Genomic DNA, 26,096 nt, shown 5'->3' on the forward strand with positions numbered 1-26,096 from the left:
TGTTAAGTGTCAGGATCAAAAATTTAGCAGTGATCTAGCTGTTGAAATACTTGAGGTGTGTCAGGAGTATTTTCATGCTGGGACTAGTTGTTGTGTCCCTCCCTCCCTCCCCCCCCCCCCCCAAAAAAAAGGGGGGGGGCACAAATAGAGAATATGAGCATCTAGAGCAAAGCAGCAACAAATATGATATGTATTATAATCCTTCCACTTTCATAGTAGCCTATAATGCATTTGGCTTGTTAATGAAGAAACCAAGAAGCAATTCTTCAGAAACTGGGCCAAGAAATGGTTTGTTGTTCTTACTTACTGGAAGAACACACATGTCCCATAATCAAAAGAAAAACCCAATAAACAGGCCTTTCTTACAAGCAGTGAGCTTGCTTTATATGTCCATTGTGCTCTGAGGCCATGAGCTGTTGCTAAGAAAAAATATACACCTCTCTAAAATGTTGCATGAAATCATAGAATTCATAATGTTTATGGAAACTCCAGGTTCCTCTAGCAAAAACGTACATAGCCTCAACAGTGGTTGACATATTTGAATCTTGAATGGACTGGTGTCTCTGATGAAATTTGACACTGCTGAAATATATGCTTTTGAAGAATATTATTCTGGAGCCAATGTTTCACTCTTGAGCAGACTAAAATTATTAACATCTTTTCACTCCAACTGTAGTAATTTTAGGTTGGCACCCATCTGTTAAAACAATGCTGTGGGAATAAAATAGATGATGTAATCATGCTAACCCTGTCATTTTGATAACTAATGATCATTTAATTTTTATAGGGCTGACAGTTTCTCATTTTTGATTTTTGGGTAAAGTTTATGAATATTAGAAATTGTTACCTTTTGGTATGCCTTTATACAGAGAAGAGAAAGAACACTTCTCCCTTTCTCTTATATTTCTGTCACTGTTTTTGCAGGTTTCTGTGGTGAAACTAGGTTAAAGCAGAGTCAGCCAAACTACCTCTGACTGTGGAAATGAATGTTTTCACTCTGTGTTAACTAAAGTGGGCTGATGGGAGATTTGTTTTTGATTTGGCACAGCTTACTCCTCTACCAGGTAGCAAGGATGGAATCAGCCTTTGTTTATAAGGAAGTCTGACCTTTAACTTGGAGAATGGAACAATCTCCATATTTCTGTTAAATATCATAAATACTGCTATTCTAAACTCTACTAAACAATGTAGCAATCTAATAAATATATCAATGTAAACTATAATGGTTTAATATTTTACTGCAAATTATTTTAAAAAAATAAGGATCTAAAAGAATATATTGAAAATCTAAATTGAAATTGAGCATAAGGCTCTTTAGCCCAGGAATTGATAATGCAATGTGATGAGGTTTCAAGTTGCATTAATCAAATTTTGTGTATATGAACTATCACATAGGATCAAGCAAAGAAAAAATTACTAAAATGATTTGCAGCTCTTTAATTTTAAAGTTAGTATCCTAATACAATTTATACTCTTAACAAGCAAGAACAGCAGTTTAACAGTGAGTTCCTTTGTTTAAGACAGTGTAGGTTGTACGCATATCCCCTGTTTATGAAATAATTATAAATTTCATTAGTTGAAAAAATAGAGAAAGATTATAGCATTAATCCAGGTGGATTGCCACTTTCATCTTTTCTGTCATTCTATTCTGTCCTATCTGTTTGTTTTACAGTTCACTTTGCTCTTCAGAGAATGGACCAGAATGCAGCTGAAACGAGGTTAGCCATTACAGGAGCCCAGAATCTGACCACGTAGTATCAGAATGATTTATTTTTCACGTTGGTCAAACTGAAGTGACTGGAGCAGCAGCAGGAGTTTATATCTGGTCTCTGATCAGGGGATTTGTTAGCAAAATATCTTCTGAAGAACTGCCAGGTGGTTTCAATGTAAAACATGAACTTCTGTGGAAGAGTCTTACTAAATTCAAGACAGCTGAGAAATGGAAAAGAACTTCTATAGCTCTTACAAAGAGCTCTTAGCTATTCTCTTCAAGTAATGGTGACACAGAATGTTTCACCTAAATTTCCTATCATAGATCTAGAATTATTCCATTCTGAACGATGTTTTTAAAACAGGCTGTCTACAGCTTTTTGAAATGAGGATAAATGTCTCTCTAATTGCAGCATAGCTATTTTGGAGTGTTTGTAATACCTTGATTCTGTAAGGCCTGAATAATAAGCAGATAACTCATAGTGATTCTTTTACTGTTTCCTATACCTTCTTAAAAGCCTGGGTAATTAAAAATGGAAGAGAAAGTCATAACGTTTACTTGTGGATCCCTTCAGTATACTGATCTGTTCTCATGAGTTTATTGTCTAGCTTGTCTATTTGTGTAAAAATGTCACATATTTTTATAGAATTATCATCGAACTCTTTATATGCCCTGACTCCAGTAGAAAATCAGTCGTTTATTCAGAACCTACTTGAGATGTTTTCCTAGCTAGACAATAGTTTTCTAGACTGATTTAATCATAGCTACAGCCACATAGAAAATTCTGCAAAAATCTTATTTAATAGCTCTGCTGTTAAACTTCACTTGCACTGCTGATGTTTTCCAAAAAATGCTGACTAGCATAGATTATATTTTGAATGTTTAACAAATCAGTTAAATGACTTCATGACTTAAAATAGGTCTATGACCTTGGAAGTACGTTCACAAGGCACAGGAACATAGCATCTGTGTTTTTAGGTGCCCTGCTGCATGCAGACTTTCCAAGCATAGTGTGGAAGAATTAGGTATCTAAGATTTTGAGAAACTAGATAGTTATTGTTAAGAAAAAATGTTGAGGGAAGGAGATGGAGGGAAATTAGGTACCTGTGTGATCCTAGAAAACACTCCTGAATTTAAGCCATTCAGTAAGTTCAGTTGCTTCCCATGAAGCTCAATTCCCATGCTTCCCAATTGCTCAGATGGGATCAATCTTGTCTTCTGCTTGGTTTCAAAGGCTGTAAAATCAGGCTTTCTTGTTTCTCAAGTGAGCAATCCTAATTAACAGTCTGAAAGTATTTTGGATAATGTCTCTCACCTTCTTTTACTGATGTAGTTAATTAATTAATGCATAATTTCTCTCAGATTTTGAGAAGCTCACTAAGAATTACCTTCCTTTTGAGTGTGAGGAAACTGAAGCAAAGGCATCGAATAAGATGCTGAAAGTTTACAAGGGGAATCTGCTTGAACTAAAAGTAGAGCCCAGAATTTCCTTGTTCCCAGGGGACTCTAGGACTTTTAGCCTGTAGGCTGACTAATGTGATGTGTCCAAGCACATCATTCTTTTGTGCATGAGGAACAACAAACTTTAGTAACTGCGGAGAAAATCACAACAGATGGAAGGCTGGTTGTGCCTATGCGATGGAAGGCATCAGGCAATATTCTTGCATATTTCAACCCCAGCAATCATTTGGATAAGTTTTAGAGTGAAAAAACAAGTCCTGAAATAGCTGTCTGTAAACAGTGTCCATTCAAGAGACACAAAAAGGCAATTCAGAGAATGCAGCGTAAGGTGTATATACCAGTTTCTCACTGTTATTTCACATTTTCTGAGGAAGAAGATAGGTCCTCTGTGATTAGAGGATACCTCTAATATTGTCATACTTACAAATTTGTAGGTTATAATTAGCCAGGAAAAATAAAAGTTCTCTCAGACTGTGACATTCTTTGGAAAAAGGTACTTCAGTGAAACTAGCACTATTATTTTGTTATGGGAAATGTATTACTTATACAAAAGAAGAGTAAGATAAATGAATTTTTACTTTCTCTGCATCACTGAACACCCCAAGATCTTCCATCATCTTCATGGTATGTGCTGGTTAGCTCTTAGCTAGGTTCCTAAAACCTTTAGAAAAAAACCTTAAAACCAAAAACCTTAAAAAAACCCAGCTACCTCCACCTTAGAGGCTACAGAATGTCTTAATATAAAGCGGAAGTATTGGGTACTACTGGGATAAGTAGGTGACTGTTCAGAAGATGAAGTAAATTAAAGTAAGTCAGTGTAATTTTTGATGCTATATTGGTACCTTGAGCCACAAGTCACTGGAGTGAAGGAGAGCATACTAGCAGTTACTACACTACATATTTACATATACTACATATATAGTTTATATTACTGTATCTTTCTGCATTCTTATTCTCTTCTGTTGTCTTTTGGCTACTGATGCACACAGGATATGGACTTAGCTGAACCCTTAATTTGACCTGATTTTTGTTCACCACTGTGTTTTTTTTCAACCACGTAGCTTAGGCCTCAAAAACTTAGGACAGGTTAGTAGAATTACTTAGTACTTTTTGGCAAAGTGTGTTTTCAACATTTTTTGCACTACCTGGAAATGAAATAAAGCTTAAAGCAGAAATGGACATGCATGTTGTGCAGATATTTTTATGGATAATAAAGTTTTGCATTTCTATGCTGTTGCCATGCGAACATCTAGTAAAAGCACTTGGTAAATGCTAATGAATTTGTTCCCACAGAGATGGGGAACAGAAACAAAGACGTAGAGGCTAAAAGGTTTCAAATTTGAGTATTTTAAATTGGACACCAATGTGTTTTTAGGATCTACAATAAAAATAATTGATTTTTTTTTACAACTCTGGAATATTCAGAGCTCTCTGCAAATGGTATCATTATTCATACAAAATCTAAGCACTTGCAGAAGATGCACCATTTTTCCCATCAGTGTGGAGAGAAAGACCTAACCCTAATAAAGCTAATTGCAAAGCTCTCATTCAGGGAGTCAGTATTTCGTTCCTTGATTCTAGGAAGGTAGCAACTGATGCTGTGTCACTGAGGTTGGTAAGAGTTTGACAACTGATTTCAGTGGGAGTTTTGCAACCGATGTCTGAGGATTGCACCATTACTACCATGGCAAGTAATTGCGTATGTGTTTACCGTGCATTAGTTTTCAGTGCTAGGATCTGCAGAAAGAGTAACCAAAAAAAAAAAAAAAAAAAAGTTGATTATTGCAAAAACATGTAAGACAAAACAGAGGGACACAGACTTTCTGAAATCTAATGTCACTAGATAAATGGATGAGACTGAGACAGAGAGAGAGAGAGAGAGGAGAATGAGAGAAAATATTAAATCAGCCCTCCTGACCTCTTCAGATAAGGATCAGGTTGAATAAGGAAGAGCTTGCATTTTAAAATACGAGCCTGAAAACGCTACATATTTTTTGCTGGTAACTCTTACACAGGTTTACATGGTTTCAGATGCATTGTTATTTATTAAAATTATAAAATCATAGGAAGAAAAGATTTATCTTGCATCAGAACCGTATAATTCCCTCTTTTAAATCACATTTTTGGGATGTTTATTGACTTCCTGGTCTAGCCTGTCAACGTTCCTTATGAATCTTAACCTTTTGGATAAACCTACGAGGCGTGAGTTTCTTCCCAGAGTGAACTGACCTGGACACGCAGCATGCACAACAGCAGTAGTGAAGCTCTGCATACAACTGGAACGTGTAACGAGACAGCATCCTCACAGCCACCCAGCTCAGAGTTCTCGCTGGCTGTGCTGGTGCTCCTGGCTGTCCTGATGGTGCTGCTCACTCTGATCACAATCCTTGGAAACGCCTTGGTGATCCTTGCTTTCATAGTGGACCGCAACCTCCGGCATCGGAGTAATTACTTCTTTCTCAATCTTGCTATTTCTGACTTTGCAGTGGGTAAGTTGCAACTATGGAGACATGGAGTATTTGTCCTTTATGAATTTTAAGAGAGGCAGGAGTGTATTTTGCTGGGTCATTTTTAACAAGCATGGATAATTTCACAAAATCTACATTCTGATTTACTGCATCACAACCTGTTTTGTTTTTTTAATATAACTGAAACTTTTCATTCTACCTTTTTACCTTATATACATCTAAAAAGGACACTGAAAGAATAGAAGAGACTCTGTTCTTAAGTTTTATAGCCACAATAGCCAGCATCAGAAATCATGTTATGTGCATGTTTTTTAATATTCCACTCTTCATGATATCCAGATTGTTCTGTAGAATGTGTTGATCCCTTCCCCTGTATGCATGACAACTTCTTTGCCTTGCTGTGTTGCAGAGATTGCTGCAACAATCTGCTCTTTGTCTGCCTCCTAAGCCTCAGTGAGGGCATCCTCTCAGCTAGTCAGCTACTGGTATGATTTTAGCATAAGCCTGTGTATGGATAAGGTAGTACTCTGAGCACCTAAATAGGTGCTGCTGAGTCAAAACGCTGAATTGCAGCTTAGAGAAAATTCAGATCTGTCCCAAAGCTGGGAGAGTCATGCAGATGCAGTTTTGAATCTGTTGTGCCTGTGACTGTGACATATTTGAGTCTTTCCTCTTCCATTCGCAAACCCTCTTCTGCCTTTCTGTGTCCTGAGACCAGTCTTTGTCAGCCCAAGCAATTCTTCCCCAATCGTAGAGAAGAGCTTTATGATAGACAGAGAAATACGAGCAGAAAACCAACTGATAGAGTGGTGTTCTGTCATCATATTCACAGTCTAGCACGGCGTGGAATAAATAGTGGCATCTGGCTGAGAAATACAAAGTAAGTCATTTCTCCTTGCAAAGGAATATATACAACTTGACCTTGCCTAACTTCTGTAAAAGTGTGTTTCATGATACTCTGTTTACCTCAATGTCTAGTTTCTTATTCTAAATTTAGTTTAAATCTTTGCACATATTAGAGTCAAACTCATTGATCTGTAGCTGTGTGGCTGCATAATTTAGATTCAGGATGTATATAGACTATCTTTAATTTCTACTTGATCTGATTGTTAAATGTGAGGTTTTTTTTAATGCTTGCAGAGCTCTTTGCCTTTTGTTTTATTTTACTTAATCTATATGATTTTGACCTTCAACAATTTTGCTTTATTTCTGTGCTTCTGGACCTATTATATAGCATATGAACAGAAATCTCTTTAGTAGAGAGGGAAAATAGCAAGAACTGTACCATTTTTAGAGAAACGGAGACTCTCAAGATAATTCTCTGTACCTGTTACCTGAATGTACAGTATTTTGAAATATGTATAAAATTGAAATAATCCTAATTTTTTTTCCTGTGAATGATAAAATATATACTATAACTTCTGATCAAAGGAGCAAGTATTAGATGCTCTGTAGAGGCAGCAGTTTCATTTTACTATAGCACTAATACTGTCCATTCTTAGGGCTCTCTGTACTTCTCCAGTATAGCAAACTACACTATTAGCTTTTCAGCCTTACAAGTTTGAACTGTAAATGATTATCTAATACAATCACCAAGAGATTCATTAAAATGAAGTCGCATTGGCACTTGCACAACATTTGGCTATAACTGTTTAAATTTAGATAGCCATGGGTGTTGATCGCTTGCATATGTTTCCTCTGCTTGCTGTATGCCCGTAGATAATATCCTGTCAGTTCACTACTGAGAAGTGTAATGATCAAGGGCGTATTATCAGAAGAAATGTTAGACAGTGCATTTAATGTGCAGTTCTTTTTAGCTTTTTGGTTATATAATTTGAAAGATTAATATGAACTCCACTTTGTATTTCTGCAACAGTAAATTTTGGAGCACTTTCAGATACCATATCATGCTTCTGAGAGGATGGAAGCATGACAATTAGACTGTGCTTTGTAGAAACTAGTTAGTATATTACTCCAAAAGAAAAAAGATCTTTTCATGTGAATTTCAGCAGCTTAATACAGAATAGTGTTTACTACAACAGCTAAAGCAAAGTCACTCTTTTATCAAATGATACATATTTGAAAAGTAATCGCAATAAACATGATATGCCTTTCAAAAAAGTATTAATGATAAGAATTTTACTGGTTCCTAGAATGTAGTAAAGTGTTCATTGTCTGCATGAGAATATAAAGCCTTCCACATGGAAATTCCAGTCTGTGTAACTTTTTTTTATCAGACATGACAAAGATGTTCCTATGCTTTCATGAGCACTGCCTGCAGGGCTGCCTATGACATGTTCATTTGGTTTATTTCTATAGGTGCTTTTTGTATACCTTTGTACATCCCTTACAGCCTGACAGGGAAGTGGTACTTGGGAAGAAGCCTGTGCAAGCTCTGGCTGGTTATGGACTATCTTGTGTGTACAGCTTCAGTGTTTAATGTTGTCCTTATCAGCTATGACCGTTTCCTGTCAGTTACGAAAGCTGTAAGTAGAATATTTCTAATTATTTCTTTATTTTTTTATATATAAATAGATATTTAGACTTCTCTAAAACTTAGAGTGTTTACAATAATACTAAAAGCTCATGGCCCTTCACTGGGGTAATTAAAAGTTTGGGCTGAAATAATTCAGCTTTTTGAGAACAAAGCTGGGAAAGGTTCTTTATTCTGAAAACATTAATATATTACTGTACCATTTTTTTTCTGGAGAAACTTTGGTGCTTTGGTGTATCATAACAGGCACATTTTTTAGCAGAGATGTTGCCATGGCTATGCCTTTTGCTAGCCTGTGAAAATTTACCTAAATATGCAAGTTTTCAAAGACTTTGTAGAGACTTGGTAGAGGTGGGCAGCTAAGTTATTTGAAGATTTTTTCATGCTTAACCTAGGTATACTAGAAATAAGATGCTTTCTATCATTTTCCTGCCTGCTCTAGGTGTTGTGGCATTGGAATGTGGGGAAATGAGAATGTCTTCCTTGAGTTTTTAGTGTTTCCCTGCACCTGTACACATGGGAAGCTGTCTAATTACACTACAGAGGAGGTGGAGGTCAAGATAGGAAAGGGGTAACTGGAGTGTAGAGGATTTGGGCTTTGGTTATTGTAAGAGTGGTAATTAAAACTAGGTTAAGTCAAGGAGGTCCCTTGGCCTTGGATAAATTTCTAAAAGGAGAAGATGGTACAGAGAGAGATGTGGGATGGATTGTCTGGAGAACATATGAGGAAATGCAGTACCACGGCGGGTGACTGATGTGTTACCAAATGAGCAATTGGGTGGAAACAAATCCTTGGAAGTGAAAACAAGAATAGATAGAAATGTACAGTGAGGGAAGAGGTGTTTCTTAATTTTTAGCATTCTCCTGCTTCAGAAGATATCTGGGGAATCCACTGGTAAATATTAACATTCACCATTTCTAAACTCTTACCTAGTGTTGGGCCCAGATGAAAGATGTTGTCCTTTGCTGTTATCAGTCTGTTAGCTCAAGTGACGAGCTATGCGGTAGATCTGGAGGTTCTCATTCAGAAAGTGCTGATAAGATGCCTTATCTCTGTTTTCTTCCCCAGTGTTATGGTTTTAAGGTTTTCTGTTGCTGCTGCTGCTGCTGTTGTTTTAAAGCTGAACAGTCGGGTACAAAAACACTTGTGTTTGAGAAATGGTAATATTGAGAAATATTAATACTGTTGCAGAGCTTAGGATGTGAGAAATGTAAATTAAGAAGGTATCTGCAACCCAGCTGAGCCTTATGTTCTTAAGCATTGATGATAGTTTTTAGTGACATGATCACATTCTGTTTTCCTCCTCTAGGTAATTAGGATAGAGTGAATCTGGGAGTATGCAACATAGGACAGTTATCCAAAAGATACCGTGGTTCCTTACGGACTTGTGATCTTTCCCTACACCTGCTGCAGAGCTGGTTGTCAGGGGCCAGTCATTTCAGACTAAACTTTTAGTGAAGCTGCATTGAGCTTCCTCTTTTCTGTCTACTAAATTGAGAAGCTTGTGGTCTTACTGCAAATTCATAGTTGCAGTTGATGTGAACTGGAGCTGCACTCTGAGACGATATGGTGCTATAAGATGTAAAACACTAACACTTCAGGCTACAGATGTTTAAAATACAGAATCTAAAATAAAGCCTGTAACACTGCTGCATTGCTGTCTTATTCACTAGTAAAATAGGGACAACGATGCCCATCATGCTAAGGCATTGCTGTGAAGAAAGCTTTCATAAATATTTGCAGATGCTACACTAATGAATAGCATAGGAAACCCAGTGAGGAAGATAATAGTTCTGGATCTCAATAAAGGCTGAGATTACAAACATTGAACAGTGTTGAGGAAACAAAATATTGACCAGCTTCTCATTAACTGATCATCCTGTGCATTGAAAGATGCAGGGGTCAGGAGCTAGAAGTATGTAGTATTCTTACATGGGCTATCAAAAGGGTGATATTAATTCTTGAATTTTCTAACTTTGGATGATATGATTTTAATTCTTAGTATTTTTTTAAAGATAGAGATTTATTTATGGCTAGAGAGTAAGATAAATTAATGCAATCTGGGTAGATAAAAAAAATCCTTCAATACTTGCAATAGATGAAGAGCTGTTTGCAAGGTAAAGTAACTGTTAAAAACAGAATGTTTCAATAAAGTAAGAAATGTTAAAGCACGTGTGTGGATTAGATTTTCTGTTACGACAGGAAGAAATGATATTAAAAATCAGATTATCTATTAGTTGCATTCTTTCTTGGTAACCTGTCTAATACAGAAGGCTTCTACTTTTGCCATTGCAAGAAGTAAGTACCACAATAGCCTTCACTCTTCTCTGAGCTTGAGCATTTCTTAATCATAAACTGATTCCTTAATATTTCCTTACTGAAGTAGTGATGAAATCAAAACATATCCCTTTCCCCCTAGATCTCAGGTGGTAGTTTAGGTGTTGTAATTTCTATGCTCCTTTCCAATCCCAATACAATCAATTACTGAAGCTACCATATTTCATGAACAAGATTAATAGACTTTTTCAGGACTGTACAGAAGTGAAGAAGTTCTTGGTGTCTGGGAACAAACACAGAACAAAAAGTACACTTCATTTTTTTGATTTTTTTAATGAGATATTTGTTCCAAAATGTTATATGAATGAGTGATATGTCCTTTTCTTCTCACAGGTATCTTACAGAGCCCAGCAGGGAGTGGCCTCCAGCCCTGTGGTCAAGATGGTAGCCATCTGGGTCTTGGCCTTCCTCCTCTACTGCCCGGCAATTCTCTTCTGGGAGCACGTGGCCGGCTGCAGTGTGGTTGCAGAGTGGCAATGCTATGCCGAGTTCTTCGACAACTGGTACTTCCTCCTGTGCGCCTCCACCTTGGAGTTCTTTGTGCCGCTCGTCTCCGTGACCTATTTCAATGCACACATCTTCTGGAGCATCCAGAAGCGCCAGAGACGTGGCAGCATGCAGGAGGATGAACCTCCAAAGAGCGGCAGCTTGTCTTGGAGATCTTGCCTGTTGCCGAGTCAAGGAGTGTCTTCTTCAGAAGCAGAGGACAGCACTTCTTCCTCTACGAGGCCAAAGAAAGAGTCTTTGGTAACTGAAAGCTCCTATCTGTCCAGAGGCAATTCTGTAACCCCAGAGACTGATCTCTCTGCTTCTTTCCGTGCAAAGACCAGGTCAAAACTGCAACGGGACAAGAAAATTGCAAAGTCGCTTGCCATAATTGTGTGTGTCTTTGCCATTTGCTGGGCCCCATATACATTACTGATGATTATTCGTGGAGCCTGCAAAGGAACATGCGTCCATAACTCCTTGTATGAAATTACCTTTTGGCTTTTGTGGCTCAATTCATCTTTGAACCCATTTCTCTACCCTCTCTGCCATATGAGGTTTCGAATGGCTTTCATGAAAATATTATGTCCCAAAAAGTTTGCAACATTGCAATCACATAACACACCTTCTTTTTAGGGAATTAAAACAAAAGACTTACAGATAAGATTCCTCTCTTGTTTAGTGATAATTTTTTATATCTTCAGCAGAAATACAGGAAAAACTGTTTTTCACTGATGGTATTGGTTGAGAGTGCAGTAGAGACATGTACTTGCCCTGTTTTTTTTTCTCAACTTGTATCACACCAAGAAAAACACCATCTAGTGCAAAGAAAAGTGTAACAATATTTTGCTGGGTGTGCTTTTTGTGGTGATTGCAGGTTTGAAGTGCTTTTTTATTATTATTTTTTTATATATAAAAATGAGACAAAGAAATAGCTCTTCTCTAGATAGCTGCATAGATGTTCACTGAGGGAGATATGTGTTTGTGTGTGAGTGTAAGACTCCCCCTGCCCTACGCCTTATATGATGCTCATTGTGAGGAATATGTAAGTGATTAGCTTGTCTGATCTGTCCTTATAATATAGTCCATAGTTGGTGTTGCAGGACACATTACTGTACTTCTGGACTGTTTTCAGAGAATAAATGATTTTCAGTCATTATGAAAGTTTGAGAATAGTTATGGAAATTGTCACAGGAGTATGTAGTTGTTACTTTTTATACCAGTACTGTTTTTGTTCTGACAGCAACTGCCTCTTTGGTCATGCTTACATGATCTTTAGTAACAGATCTGTGCCTGTCTGATTATCTAAAGGTTAGGCCAGGCTTGGGAGCATGATCAGATGCCTGATGAATTAGCAGAGCAAGCAATACAAAGTTTGTGCTGGATTTATGCTTTTGTCTGGCTGTGAGAGGACAGACAATACTCTACCTGGCATACAGCCTACCAGTGCAAAGATGTTCCATCAAAATGTCTGGAACGAATTTGAATTGAGAGAGTAATGTTTATCCTTCTTTATCATGTTATTGTGACATATATAGCTTTTCTCTGTCACTGAACCACTATCAAGTTGGATTTTCTCTATCACTGGACAAGAGCCATATTCACTGTTCGAGAATGGGATTCATAGTGGTTTGTCTGAAATGAGGGCAGATATGCAATGCTGAAAGGTAGATGTACTGCAGAGGGCAATGGAACTTGGTTGTATCCTTTTCATATGCCAAAATTTCTTACCTGGTATTGGGTGTTGCAACTCATCCAGAAGACTTTTGTGGATGGATAAGTGAGAGTCACCAGTAAATTTTTTTTCCTCTTCATTTATATAATTCCTTTCCCTCTTTGTCTATATGTATAGATGTATAAAATACAGAAATATAAACCAATCTAATGCACAGAATAATGAAGAGTAATAATTAATTTGCAAAGTCTTATTTGAAATAAATAATTTGAAATTGGCTGTTGAAATGTTGCAAAAGCAGAGTATTTCTTTGTAAGCATGATTCAAATGCATGTAAACAGCTTGATTATAGCACAAAAGTTAATGACTTTGAGGAAGTAAAATGCCATTCTATTTAGAGGCTTGTAACTGAAGACTTCTTTTGCCATTATTTTTTACCATTCTTGTTATGCTTCCATTTCTCATATGGATAGTGTTATGTATTGTGAGCCTAATTGCTGAGAGGAATTGTGAAGGTTGGGGACAGCCTTGGCTGCAGTGACCATGAGGTCGTGGAGTTCAAGATCCTGCATGAAAGAAGGCAATAAACAGGATTGTAATCCTGGACTTCAGGAAAGCGGAGTTTAGAGACCTACTTCGAGGAATCTCATGGGTTAAGGCCCTAGAAGGAAGGGAGGGTGCAGGAGAGCTGGCTAGTATTCAAGCATCACTTCCTCCAAGCTCAAGAGCGGTGCATCCCAAGGAAAAAGTCCAGCAAAGGGAGCAGGAGACCTGCGTAGATGAGCAAGGAGCTCCTGGAAAAACTCAGACAGAAGAAGAAAGTACATGGAATGTGGAAGAGGGGACAGGCTACTTGGGAGAATTATAAAAATGCTGTCAGAGCGTGTAGAGATGCGACAAGGGAGGCTAAGGCCCAGCTGGAATCAAGTCTGGCAAGGGATGTCAAGGACAACAAGAAGGGATTCTTCAAATACATCAATAGCAAGAGGAGGACTAGGGAAAATGTGGGCCCACTACTGAATGGTGACAAAGGCTATAGAGAAGGCAGAATCACTGAATGCCTTCTTTGCTTCAGTCTTCACTGCTAAGGGCAGCCCTCATGAATCCTGCAGCCTGGACGTGAGGGAGAAAGTCCATAGAAGCAAAGACTTTCCTTTGGTTGAGGAGGAAAGGATTAGAGACCTTCTGGGCAGGCTAGACATCCACAAATCCATGGGCCCGGATGGGATGCACCCACGGGTACTGAGGGAGCTGGTGGATGCTATTGTCAGGCCACTCTCCATCATCTTTGAAAGGTCCTGGAGAACTGGAGAGGTGCCTGAGCACTGGAAGAAAGCCAATGTCACTCCAGTCTTCAAGAAGGGCAAGAAGGAGGTCCCAGGCAATTATAGGCCAGTCAGCCTCACCTCCATCCCTGGAAAGATGATGGAACAGCTCATTCTGGATGTCATCTCCAGGCATATGGAGGAAAAGAAGCTGATCAGGAGCAGTCTGCATGGATTCACCAAGGGGAAATCCTGCTTAACCAATCTGACAGCCTTCAATGATGGAATGAGTGGCTGGGTAGATGAGGGGAGAGCAGTGGACATTGTGTACCTTGACTTCAGCAAGGCTTTTGACATGGTCTCCCATGGCATCCTCCTAGATAACCTCAGGAAGTGTGTGTTAGGCGAGTGGACAGTGAGGTGGATTGAGAACTGGCTGAAAGGCAGAGCTCAGAGGGTCGTCATGAGTGGTGCAGAGTCTAGTTGGAGGCCTGTGGCTGGTGGCGTCCCCCAGGGCTCAGTACTGGGTCCCATCCTGTTCAACTTGTTCATCAGTGACCTGGATGAGGGGACAGAGTGCCTCCTCAGCAAGTTTGCTGATGATACCAAGCTGGGAGGAGTGGCTGACACACCTGAGAGCTGTGCTGCCATTCAGAGAGACCTGGACAGGCTGGAGAGCTGGGCAGAGAGGAACCTCGTGAGGTTCAACAAGGGCAAGCGCAGGGTCCTGCACCTAGGGAAAAATAACCCTAGGCACCAGTACAGGCTTGGGTCTGACCTTCTGCAGAGAAGGAGCTGGGAGTGCTGGTGGATGACAGATTGACCATGAGCCAGCAATGTGCCCTTGTGGCAAGGAAAGCCAGTGGTCTCCTGGGGTGCATTAGGAAGACTGTTGCCAGCAGGTCGAGGGAGGCAATCCTGCCCCTCTACTCGGCCCTGGGGAGGCCTCATCTTGAGGACTGTGTCCAGTTCAGGGCTCCCCGGTACAAGGGAGACAAGGAGCTACTGGAGAGAGTCCAGCATAGGGCTACGAGGATGATCAGAGGGCTGGAGCATCTGCCCTACGAGGAATGGCTGCGAGAGCTGGGCCTCTTTAGCCTAGAGAAGAGAAGACTGAGAGGAGAGGGTGTCAAAAGGATGGGGCTAAACTCTTTCCAGTTGTCCCATGTGACAGGACAAGAGGCAATGGGCAAAAACTGAAGCACAGGAAGTTCCGCCTGACCGTGAGGGGGAATTTCTTCACTGTGAGAGTGACGGAGCACTGGACCAGATTGCCCAGAGAGGTTGTGCAGTCTCCTTCTCTGGAGATCTTCAAGGCCCACCTGGATGCAAATGCTCTAGGTGACCCTGCTTGATCAGGGAGGTTGGACTAGATGATCTCCAGAGGTCCCTTCCAACCTTACTGATTCTGTGATTCTATACAGCTTCAGGAGGCCATTGATTCTGCACACCTATTTTCAGTGTTGTGAGTTAAGGAACTGGCATAGATTTTATTCATTTTATTTTTCTGTAAGTCTTTTTAAAAAATTTAGAACATTTATAGACTAGCTGGTGTACTAAGTAAACATCTGTTGAACAGAGAAACTGTAGGTAAGTCTAAACTGGAAAGTATTTGAGCTGGCTGCTTTTCTATCCTTATGCTTTTAGCATAAAAACTCTGATGTAAGAGAACTGCTTGCATTTTGTGAATAAAGGATGGATTGTTACTTTGGAAAAATGGCCTTCACAGTTATTGACTAGGTAAATTGGATCCAAACTTTAGTATGGGAGTTTGCCAGGGAGCACAATATGCAGCAAATTTGAAACCACATAGAGGAGAGTGGTAAAGTTATTACAAATCAATATTTTTGAGGTTGTGTTCAAATCATTTTGTCACACTACTCATGTATATTTAAAAAGATCATCGTGCTTTTCCTAATGATAGAAATTCTTGCTCTCCAGCACCCAAGTTAAGTCAAACTTTTGGACAGTTAATGCTCACAGCATAAAAGCTGTCTTGCCCAATGTGGTATAGCAGAAGTCTCCACTCTGTAGGATATTTTTCAGGGTCAAGTTAATATGTTTGTTCAGTATTTGTTTTTGAGTGTACCTTTCATGCACTGATACAAATATGCTTTGTTTGCCAAAACGATTCCTTGGCAAAATCCTCCACATTCATCCACTCGCTTACTCACTCTCATTCACCCATTTCACTCTTTCATGCCCTGCATTTCCTTCTGTCCTTGCAGATGTCTAATAGGTATCCTCACACACACCCTGCAGGTCTCTCTGAACTCTTTCACTAAGCACAGAGAACCGTGAGACTTTAATGGTGAAGACTGAGGCAAAGGTGGTGTTGAATACTTCAGCCTTATCTGTATCTGCTCTCACTAGATCAGGGCCGCGTTTTCATTGTTCGGTCTTTTAATACAAATATAATAGTAGAAGTTCTCTGTGTTGGCCTTGACATCCTTTGCAAGCCTTCTAGCATCGTGCCTGTATGGCTAGACAACATTTCTAAATTCCTCCTTTGTAGCCTGTCTCTGCTTCCAGCTCCTCTATGCTGCCTTTCTGCATTGTTGCTCTACCATGAATTCCATCCTTAGCTAGTCTCCTGATATGTCTTGTTTTCCTGAAAATTGAGATGGATAATTTCTGTGTTTGGAGGATGCTGTCCTTAAAGGCTTACAGGTTTCCTGAGATTCTTTGCCCTTCAGATTTGCCTCCCATAGGATCCCACCTACCAGTTTCCTGAGTGCATGAAGTATGTTCACTTCAAGTCCAGGGTCTATACTCTGCTAGTCCCCTTTCTCACCCCTTTAGGAGTTGGTACTCCACTACTTTGTTTTCCCTACAGCTAAAACTGACATTGATTGCTTATCCCTAGCAATTTCCTCCTTGCTAGTGAATAGGAAATCCAGCTATGTGTCACCCTTTAGTGGCCAAGCAGCTCTTGTATCAAAAAGTTGTCCCTGACACAGTTCAGCAATTCTTTTGACTGCTTGCACCCTGCTATGTTGCTCTTCCAGCAGATGTCATGGAAATTAATGTCTCCATAAGTAACAGGATCTGTGATCTGGAGACTTCCTTGACTTGCTTAAAGAAGACTTCATCCACTTTCTCAGCCTGAATGGGTGGTCTGTAACACACCCCCACCATGATGTCACCCATGTCACTGTCCTCTCCTATGACCCTGCGCACAAAATCGCTAGATTGTTCTCTATCCCATAAAAAAGCTCCATACATTCAACCTGCTCCTGTACATGGAGGGAAACTCTCCCTCCTCATCTTCCCTGTCTGTCTTTACTGACATGGTTCTATCTGTCCATTGCAGCATGCCAGTCATGTGAGCTGTCCCACTGTATCTATCATTGCAGCAATGTTGTGGCTTTGCGATGGCACACAGAGCTCTTGTTCCTCTTGTCTGTTTCCCCAGCATCCTAAAAGATGTCCTGTTGGCAAAGGAGTGCCCCTGTCCCCTGAAGGGACGCCTCTGATAGCTATCACTCTCCTCTTCTTCTTGTATGAGCACTCGGTTGAGTCTCAACTGGCTCTGACACCTCTGCCAGTGAGAGGTCGTCTTTCTCACCTGTCCCCAGGGCACTATACCTTTACTCTTTCGCCTGCAAAGGCTGTTCAATGCCATCACTTTTAGCTACTCTTTAGGTATACTCCTTTGTCCTGCACCACCATGCCTTCCCCCCACCCTAAGCCCATCCAAGTACACCTCTCTTTCCTTGTTTCTTGCCCCATGTCTTATCGAGCACTCAGCATCACAGTCTCAGCCTGAAAAAGTGGTTGTAGTCTGTGCTGGCTGGTGAGCTGTGGGCATGCGTCATGGCCTGCCAACTTTCGTGTCACTCTTTCCAGAATAAATGAAATGAGGAGGCGTACGTGCCTCCTCACGTCTGCAAAGGGCTAAGAGTTTGGCATTTTTTGTGGTGGGGAAGATTACTTAAAATACCCCAAGAAGCGAAGGATTAAACAGGCTAAGCCTACAGAGTCCTCCAAAGCACAGGTATTTGGTCTTCTGTGTCCAGGGCTACACTTAGGCATTGCTTCGTATGAGTTCGGAAGGCATTAATGATACTTCTTCTGTGTATAAGCTTGAATTTTACAGGCTCTGTAATCAGCAACATTAAGAAATACACATCTCTATTTTTTAACTTTATAATACTGTATGAGGTATAACAGCAGGCACAACAATGCCTATATTTTACAACAAGAGAAATTTATAATTCAAACCCTGTTGACCACTAGGGAAGTGAAAATGAATTCTGTTTTTAGATTCAGTGTGTAAAAATGCTTACGTAATGCTAATATGCAAACTGTTTGTCTTTGAAGAGAGTTGTTTTCAGACTAACTTTTCAACCTCAATAGATAAGGATCACCCTTCAGGAGAGAAACAGATAATTTATTTCAAAAGTGTGCACTTGGTTCTGCTTATGAGGAGTCTTTTATAGGTTTTGATTTCAGGCAAAAAGGTGCCTCAGATCAAGGAGAATTAGCAAGTCCAGATGTAATAGCCTGGGAATCTTGCAGTCCATTATTTGATACAGCGATTTTTTTTGGATGTTTCTGTATTCAGCCCATACTGTTAATGTAATTGTCTCAATCTTTTGGATAAAAACGTGAGTTTCTTCCCAGAGTGAACTGACCTGGACACGCAGCATGCACAACAGCAGTAGTGAAGCTCTGCATACAACTGGAACGTGTAACGAGACAGCATCCTCACAGCCACCCAGCTCAGAGTTCTCGCTGGCTGTGCTGGTGCTCCTGGCTGTCCTGATGGTGCTGCTCACTCTGATCACAATCCTTGGAAACGCCTTGGTGATCCTTGCTTTCATAGTGGACCGCAACCTCCGGCATCGGAGTAATTACTTCTTTCTCAATCTTGCTATTTCTGACTTTGCAGTGGGTAAGTTGCAACATGGAGCATTATAACGTGGAGGCATGGAGTATTTGTCCTTTTTCAATTTTTTGGAGAAGCAGCGGCAGGGATGTATTTTGCTGTGTGGTTTCTTCTAAGAGTAGTATTTCCTATCTGTATATGTAGGGGAGGGATAAGGTATGGTGGAAACTTCATTAAGTGTTTTAGCAATCTATTATTTCTCAGAAATGCATTATAATGAGGAATACATCTGTTGTTGTATAAGTACTTTTAATGTCACTGCTTCAGAAAAAAGGAGCAACCACTGTATGTGGATACTGACTGAAGGAAAGAGGTTGTGTGCTACTAGTTCTGGTTTAATTCTGCTCTTCCTGTTAAATTATTCATTGCAGACTGTCAGAATAGCTTCATGTTTGACAGTGGAAGTATGTTCTTATATAGCTACCTATGTTACATCACAGTAAATAAATTACTTCTCTACATAATACTAATGGCTTATTAAAGTATTGTACTACAGCAAAAGTGCTCTACCATTAGTTCTCTACACTTGATGCAAATCAAGGGCAAGCTATGGAGCAGATGGATTGTCCTGATGCCAGCAGCAGTCTGCTCCCATCTATTTTCCTTATTAGCCCCCTCCTCCCATAATGTCATTGCAGAAGTACTGGGATGTTGCCCCTGGATGTGCCGTAAAGCAGTGGGCAATGCCAGGACAGGAAGTGGGTGGTGGGACAGTGTTGTATAGCACGCTGGCAGGGTTCAAGCCAGGAACCACTGCAGCAGAGAAAGTTTGGTGCAAGCATTGTCCTGGGATAGATGTCCCAGCAAACAGAAAACAAGAATTAGGTTCCTAAGCAAGTTCAAAAGTGCTGAATACTGATTTTTACAAGGCTTTTCAGTGAGGTCTGCCTGGCTCTTTTAATGTAGCAGCTTCAGTATAGGATTGCAAAATTTTAAACTTGCATCCTAGGAGCAGGGATAGAGACTGCGTCTTGAGAAGTATTATAAAAATCTTCCTGCATTATCTTGACTTGAGGCTAGCAAATTGGTATTTCTGCATGCAAGTGCTTCTCTTTCAGGCGGTCACAGAGACCAGTGTTCATTGAACCACAAGGAGAGAAGTAGCACCCTCATTGATCTGCACTACTTCTAGCAATGCTTACTCTTCAAAAGTACTGTTTTTCTTTCAGTGCTGAGTAGCGGAGCACATGTGTTTAGCCTCTAAGACTTTGCTTCATTTATGCAATTTTTAACAGACAGTCTCTAATTCTGGGGCTCACCCTGTGGGGCAGAAACTAAATGATGCCTATGCTGAAACCTTTGTTTTTCCTGCTCCCTACATGCAGTTATCTAGAACTTCCACTCCATTGCTCAGGTCTTCTGCAAAAGCCTGTTTCTCCTTGTATTTTACAATTTAATCAAGAAATTTTAAATCCCACCTTCTAAATCAGTTCTTGTTTGTAGCTGGTGCCTCATGGAGTCTTAAGTCAGCCAAGAGGAAACAGTTGGTATAGGTACTTTGTTAGCCTATAGACCACCTAAATCTGTGCCTTTATCTCTTAGAGCAGTCAGAAAATGCTTTATTTTCTGAAACTGCTGTAGTATTTTTTTAACGTCTTAGGGAACTGGAATCTTTTCAGACTCATGATTCTCAGAGAGTGACTCATGTCTTTTGCAACCTCTTATTATTAAAAGTGAGAGCAATTTCAAATACTTGAAGCCTAGTTCTTACATCTGTAGTTACATCTATAGCTAAAATTAGGGATTATTTTTGACATGGTGCCAAACATTGGTTAATCACATTGAAGTTGATGAGAGTAGTAGCTGTTATCAGCAATTCTGAAAAATGAGTAATTTGTACAGGAGTGACTCTGCTTGTATTTCAAATGTGTATTAAGGCAAGCCATTGATGCTGAAATTGCTGCATGTTTGTGCCTGTTGATAGCAGCCACTGTTACCAGCTCAGTGCCCCAAAGATGATTACTGTCAGTGAATCACACCAGCCTGAATATGTTCAGTAAATTTTAAGATCCTGTCATCTTCAGCTGACATATTAAAAAATAATGATCTGAAAAGTTTACAATGGATCTTGAAGCTGCTTGTATTCTGTATTTGTCTCTAGGTGGAGCAGCTATTTCAGGCATGGAGCATCAGATACTGCACCATTCCTTTGAAAGAATATGAGTGATGGTAAAACTACATTTTAAGAATGAAGTTGTTGAATTACTAGCATAAAAATAAAGCACAAACATGGCTTTCTCGTGAAAATAGTTCACTGGAGGGCAATGGTTTGGTATTCTGTCTAAAGGCAACTTCCTACTTCAACTTTACTCGTATTATAAATAGGTGATACAAATATAACATATCTGCCAGCAAATTAGCAATGATTAGTGGAGAATTTTTCTTCACCTAAGGCAAGAGAATTTCTATTTCCTGCTAACTAGAGAAAGGAGAAATTTCTCCTACTGCTACTCCTATTGCTACTACTACTGGTAGCAATATACAAACTTTTTACATTTGCAGGCAATTACATTTCTGCACTTTGCAACAATATGACCTGATTTCAGATAGAGAGATTTGGGGGAATTTTCATCCTTACTGTTTTATTTTGTTCTTTTCTTTGTGTTTAACACCTCCTTAACTGCAAGAATTTCAGTCTCTGTTAACCAACCTTTCTCCCATATTAGGGCAAATAGTGATTTGTTTCTCTCATTGCCTAAACTTCTTTGATTCTTGGCCTTTTGGATGAAAGCTAAACACAGCAGAATAGAAAAGCATTATTGAAGTTATCTCAGCTAGAGAACCAGCATGATTTAACACATCACTTAAGGAGGGTTCCATATGTCTGCTGTGACTACTCTATCTTTGATAGGTTTCCAGACAACACACAAACTCTCCAGTGTATTTTTGCTAACTTAGAAATACTAACCAATCTCACATTAATAAGCAACATTAGCAATATTTGTAGATGTGTTAGGGGGAAAACTAAAGCAGATGAAAGATTGTACGATATACAGTAATAAGTTTACATCTCTAAGCATAACCGCAATGCATATATGCTGGGCACAGATTATATATCTTTAGAGTCTATAAAGATGGTTAGATTGCAGTTTTCTTCTTCAGCAGATCCTTCTTTGCTGATATGCCCTAAGCTTATTCCTAACAATCAGCATACACAAATTCTCTGAGCTCTAATATACAGAAAGTCATCATCAGATTTCAGGAGAATTCAGGAATATATAAATTTTATGCTAACATAAATTATTGGTATCTTACTAGTATTTCTTTTTAACTAAATGCCAAAATACTGACTGTCTGCATGCATGAGCACCGTTTGCAATCCTGATTGTAACAACTGCGTTGTATCTTTGTCGCTGCTTTCCATAGGTGCATTCTGCATGCCTCTGTACATCCCTTACAGCCTAACAGGGGAATGGCAATTGGGAAGAGGCATCTGCAAGTTCTGGTTACTTATGGACTACCTTCTGTGCACAGCTTCAGTATTTAACATTGTTCTTATCAGCTATGACCGTTTCCTGTCTGTTACTAAAGCTGTAAGTACCCCGTTTACACCCTCTCTGAATTTTGTCTCAAGAATGTGGGAAGTGGCAAAATCAAATCTTGATATTAGTGATATACCCTTTGCTGTATTAGTGAGCATAGGCTCAAATTTAATCAAGACAGGAGCTCTCAAAAATGTGCTGGCCTGTGGAAATTGTTAGTTTTTTGCAGGTAAATGAGATGAATATTCTGCACTGGGTGTGACCCAGGCCAGGTTGAACAACTCCTTTCTCCTCATTTTTACTACAGGCTACTGTTGTGCTACTAAAGAAAACAGGATGAGGGGTGGAAAGGGTAAGGGAGGAAGGAGTCTGGCAATAGGGCTGGCTCTGGGCTAAGGGAAGAGGAAGTTTGAAGTAAACCATGGATTTTAGTTTGGACCTAAAATTAGGCATGGGAGAAGAAGGCACTGATGATAACGCAGTAAGTGAAGGACACTCGGGATGTGCAAGAATAAACTCCTCTCAGTATCTGGGGCAGAACCCAAAACTTCAGATGCATGCTGTGTCTCTGCTTTCTGCAGAGCACCTTGTGTGTGCCTTATGTCTTGGTTCATATGAAGGATAGAGGTCAGTTTTTCTCACCAGTAATTCTGTTACCTGTAGTGGTAGGGAAATAGGTGGAAGAACCAAAGGTTCAGCTCTTTGGTGATCTATAAGGATTTCAATATAATGTCTTATGGTACATTTCAGCTTTTGTTTTTATTAATTATAATTATTTACATTACTACACTTGCATTATTTTTATTAAATTTTATTAATTTCTGTTATTTAATTTTATTTCAAGGAAAAAGAAGAGTGGGAAATTAAACATCTAAGCATTTACCTTTAAGAAATATTACACTGGAAATCCAAAGAGTCAACATTTACAAACAGCCAAATTAAGAGCACCTGTGCAAATGCAATTAAGACCTATGGACATCTATATGATAGTCCTTAATGACAGTCATACATTTTTTTCCTACTGGATATCTAACTTAGCTCCCAGACTTATAGATTCTTCTTAACACGCTGTCAAAGGGATAGAGCAAGACATGAGAGCTGTGGACATGAGCTGCCTGTTCTAAATCATATAGTGGAAAATGTGTGGCCAGGAGCCGGGGGAAGAAAAAAGGAAAAGGATGATTTCATGGCTTTGTCAACAAAAGGCTGCACTGCAGAACTGTAGTCTATCCTACCTCCTCATGATGTATGCAGTAAATGTATTTTTTCAAAGTCTCTGTCAAATATATGTGGCAAATTTTCTGTTGACTACTTTTACATATACAGTCTTATTTCCTTGTAAAATGCTGTAAAAAGGCAGTGTAGTTGTAAGTGAATAGGAGTCATGCTCTGAGCAACTATAGAATGCTAATTACTCTGGCAATTCAGACTACAGATATCTGAAACAAGACACTTCAAATTAAGAGATGTCTCTGACACTGATGGATGATCGTGTTTCATTGCCTGGACCAGGACCTAGCACTGTTACACTAATCTGTCGAGAGACACCCCTATGTTATGTCAACATCAATAAATTAAACATACCTGGGGACGTTCCTGGGTGAGCTTCAGCTGCTCAACATAGCTGTAGCTCTAAGTTGCCAAATAGTATACCAGCTCCTTTGCTGGTACTTTCATGGGTTCCAAATGTTTCTCTAAAGTTATGGCATTTTTCTTTGTTTCTCACAGGTATCTTACAGAGCCCAGCAGGGAGTGGCCTCCAGCCCTGTGGTCAAGATGGTAGCCATCTGGGTCTTGGCCTTCCTCCTCTACTGCCCAGCAATTCTCTTCTGGGAGCACGTGGCCGGCTGCAGCGTGGTTGCAGAGTGGCAATGCTATGCCGAGTTCTTCGACAACTGGTACTTCCTCCTGTGCGCCTCCACCTTGGAGTTCTTTGTGCCGCTCGTCTCCGTGACCTATTTCAATGCACACATCTTCTGGAGCATCCAGAAGCGCCAGAGACGTGGCAGCGTGCAGGAGGATGAACCTCCAAAGAGCGGCAGCTTGTCTTGGAGATCTTGCCTGTTGCCGAGTCAAGGAGTGTCTTCTTCAGAAGCAGAGGACAGCACTTCTTCCTCTACGAGGCCAAAGAAAGAGTCTTTGGTAACTGAAAGCTCCTATCTGTCCAGAGGCAATTCTGTAACCCCAGAGACTGATCTCTCTGCTTCTTTCCGTGCAAAGACCAGGTCAAAACTGCAACGGGACAAGAAAATTGCAAAGTCGCTTGCCATAATTGTGTGTGTCTTTGCCATTTGCTGGGCCCCATATACATTACTGATGATTATTCGTGGAGCCTGCAAAGGAACATGTGTCCATAACTCCTTGTATGAAATTACCTTTTGGCTTTTGTGGCTCAATTCATCTTTGAACCCATTTCTCTACCCTCTCTGTCATGTTAAGTTTCGAATGGCTTTCATGAAAATATTATGTCCCAAAAAGTTTGCAACATTGAGGTTAAGTGCTTTTCTAGAAGGAAAAGCCCTTAGAGAGTTTTAGCTGAAGAGCAACTGCAGCTGTACTGAATGAGGGGTGTAAATGGTCAAGGTTTGTAAGTAGAGGTAATAACTTGCAGTAGATCAATCTAGCTAGAAAGGTTAGACAAACCTCTGGGCAAATATGATGTCCTTCAGAGAAGCTTGCATGTGCAGAGATCGTGTACTTTCCCCAGCTATTTCAATTGGCCAGGTAAAAGATATTGCCTCTATCTTCAAAGCTTGCCTTGACTTACCCTATCACACCATCCACATTATCTTCATTCTGGTTGTTGAAGATACTGTTTTCAGTAATAGTACAGCTCTTATTTGTGTTCACAGATGGTATTAGTTAACAATGCAATAAATATAGGTATTTGCTGCAAGATCAATAGTATTCAAAAGGCAGTATCTTAGTATCTTATATATATAAAAGATATACAATAGCACTGTGTTCAGAAGCATTATTTTTTCTTATTGTAAAATACTCAGTTAATTTATGATTTCTGTTGTCAGCCATATGATAGGATTACTTCTTTCATGATGCTTGGACATCAGGGACAATACAGGGACTACTTTTAAAGGCCTTAATGAAGATGTCCTCTGCAAAAAGGCATTAACCTACATACTTGGTCAGATGAGGTGATGGAGAATTCAGAGGTATAAGGCATTTATGCACACCTTCAGCTGTTCTTTAAGAAATAAGCCTTCTACAGCTACAGTTTTGAAAGATCATAAAAAATGAGGAACATTTTGTTTTCAAAGCTCTTATAGAAATCAAAGACAGGTCCATGGGGAGCAGTATGCTGACCATGGTTGGGAAAGTATCTGTTATTGAATAACTCAACAGAGCATTTGCAGACTTTGGAATATGTAACCTCCTTGGATCCCATCTGATTGTGCCACCACAGGAGCATCAGCTGAGCCCTGATCAGGGGGAATGGGGCCTGGCTTAAACCATCCCGTGCAAGAACACATCTTTTCTCTTTGTGAAGGAGCTGTGCTGCTCGTCGGAGAGTGGCATTTGCTTTTCCTGAGTTTGTACAGTTGCACCCAGAGAGGAGAAATTCTACTTCTTCCCACCCAGGAGGACATGTGTGCAGTGGGCAGTGCAGTGCCAACACTTTGTAGCCCCTCCAGATCCTTTCCTGACTCCCAGTGGAATGGAAACCTGCACTGTGAGAAATGCAGGTCTTGCAGGCCTTTCTCATTTCCAAATATGATATAATGCATGAGGACCAACTCAACTCCACATGTGAGCAAAGCTCCATTCAATTCAGTGTGCCCATGGCCAAGGAATTCAAATAATTGAGAA

General features: G+C 39.9%; 2 protein-coding genes across 2 annotated transcripts; both read left to right on the plus strand.

Moving 5' to 3' along the window:
• Window positions 1-3,488: 3,488 nt before the first annotated feature.
• LOC134136338 (histamine H3 receptor-like) lies at window positions 3,489-11,963 on the plus strand. The gene is made up of 4 exons (XM_062568142.1): window positions 3,489-3,495; window positions 5,380-5,661; window positions 7,960-8,126; window positions 10,806-11,963. The coding sequence occupies exons 1-4, from the start codon at window positions 3,489-3,491 to the stop codon at window positions 11,592-11,594; spliced, it is 1,245 nt and encodes a 414-aa protein (XP_062424126.1). The 3' UTR covers window positions 11,595-11,963.
• A 6,555-nt stretch (window positions 11,964-18,518) lies between these two features.
• On the plus strand, window positions 18,519-24,806 carry LOC134136617 (histamine H3 receptor-like). The gene is made up of 3 exons (XM_062568531.1): window positions 18,519-18,795; window positions 22,156-22,322; window positions 24,000-24,806. The coding sequence occupies exons 1-3, from the start codon at window positions 18,549-18,551 to the stop codon at window positions 24,804-24,806; spliced, it is 1,221 nt and encodes a 406-aa protein (XP_062424515.1). The 5' UTR covers window positions 18,519-18,548.
• The last annotated feature ends 1,290 nt before the right edge of the window (window positions 24,807-26,096 follow it).

This window comes from Rhea pennata, chromosome 2 (genome assembly GCF_028389875.1).
Source record: "Rhea pennata isolate bPtePen1 chromosome 2, bPtePen1.pri, whole genome shotgun sequence".
NCBI lineage: Eukaryota > Metazoa > Chordata > Aves > Rheiformes > Rheidae > Rhea > Rhea pennata.

Coding starts and splice junctions, on each gene's coding strand:
- LOC134136338 (XM_062568142.1), top strand. Junction 5,662..7,959: donor TATTTCTGACTTTGCAGTGG/GTAAGTTGCAAC, acceptor TTATTTCTATAG/GTGCTTTTTGTATACCTTTG. Junction 8,127..10,805: donor TCCTGTCAGTTACGAAAGCT/GTAAGTAGAATA, acceptor TTCTTCTCACAG/GTATCTTACAGAGCCCAGCA.
- LOC134136617 (XM_062568531.1), top strand. CDS start 18,549: ATGCACAACAGCAGTAGTGAAGCTCTGCATACAACTGGAACGTGTAAC. Junction 18,796..22,155: donor TATTTCTGACTTTGCAGTGG/GTAAGTTGCAAC, acceptor TGCTTTCCATAG/GTGCATTCTGCATGCCTCTG. Junction 22,323..23,999: donor TCCTGTCTGTTACTAAAGCT/GTAAGTACCCCG, acceptor TGTTTCTCACAG/GTATCTTACAGAGCCCAGCA.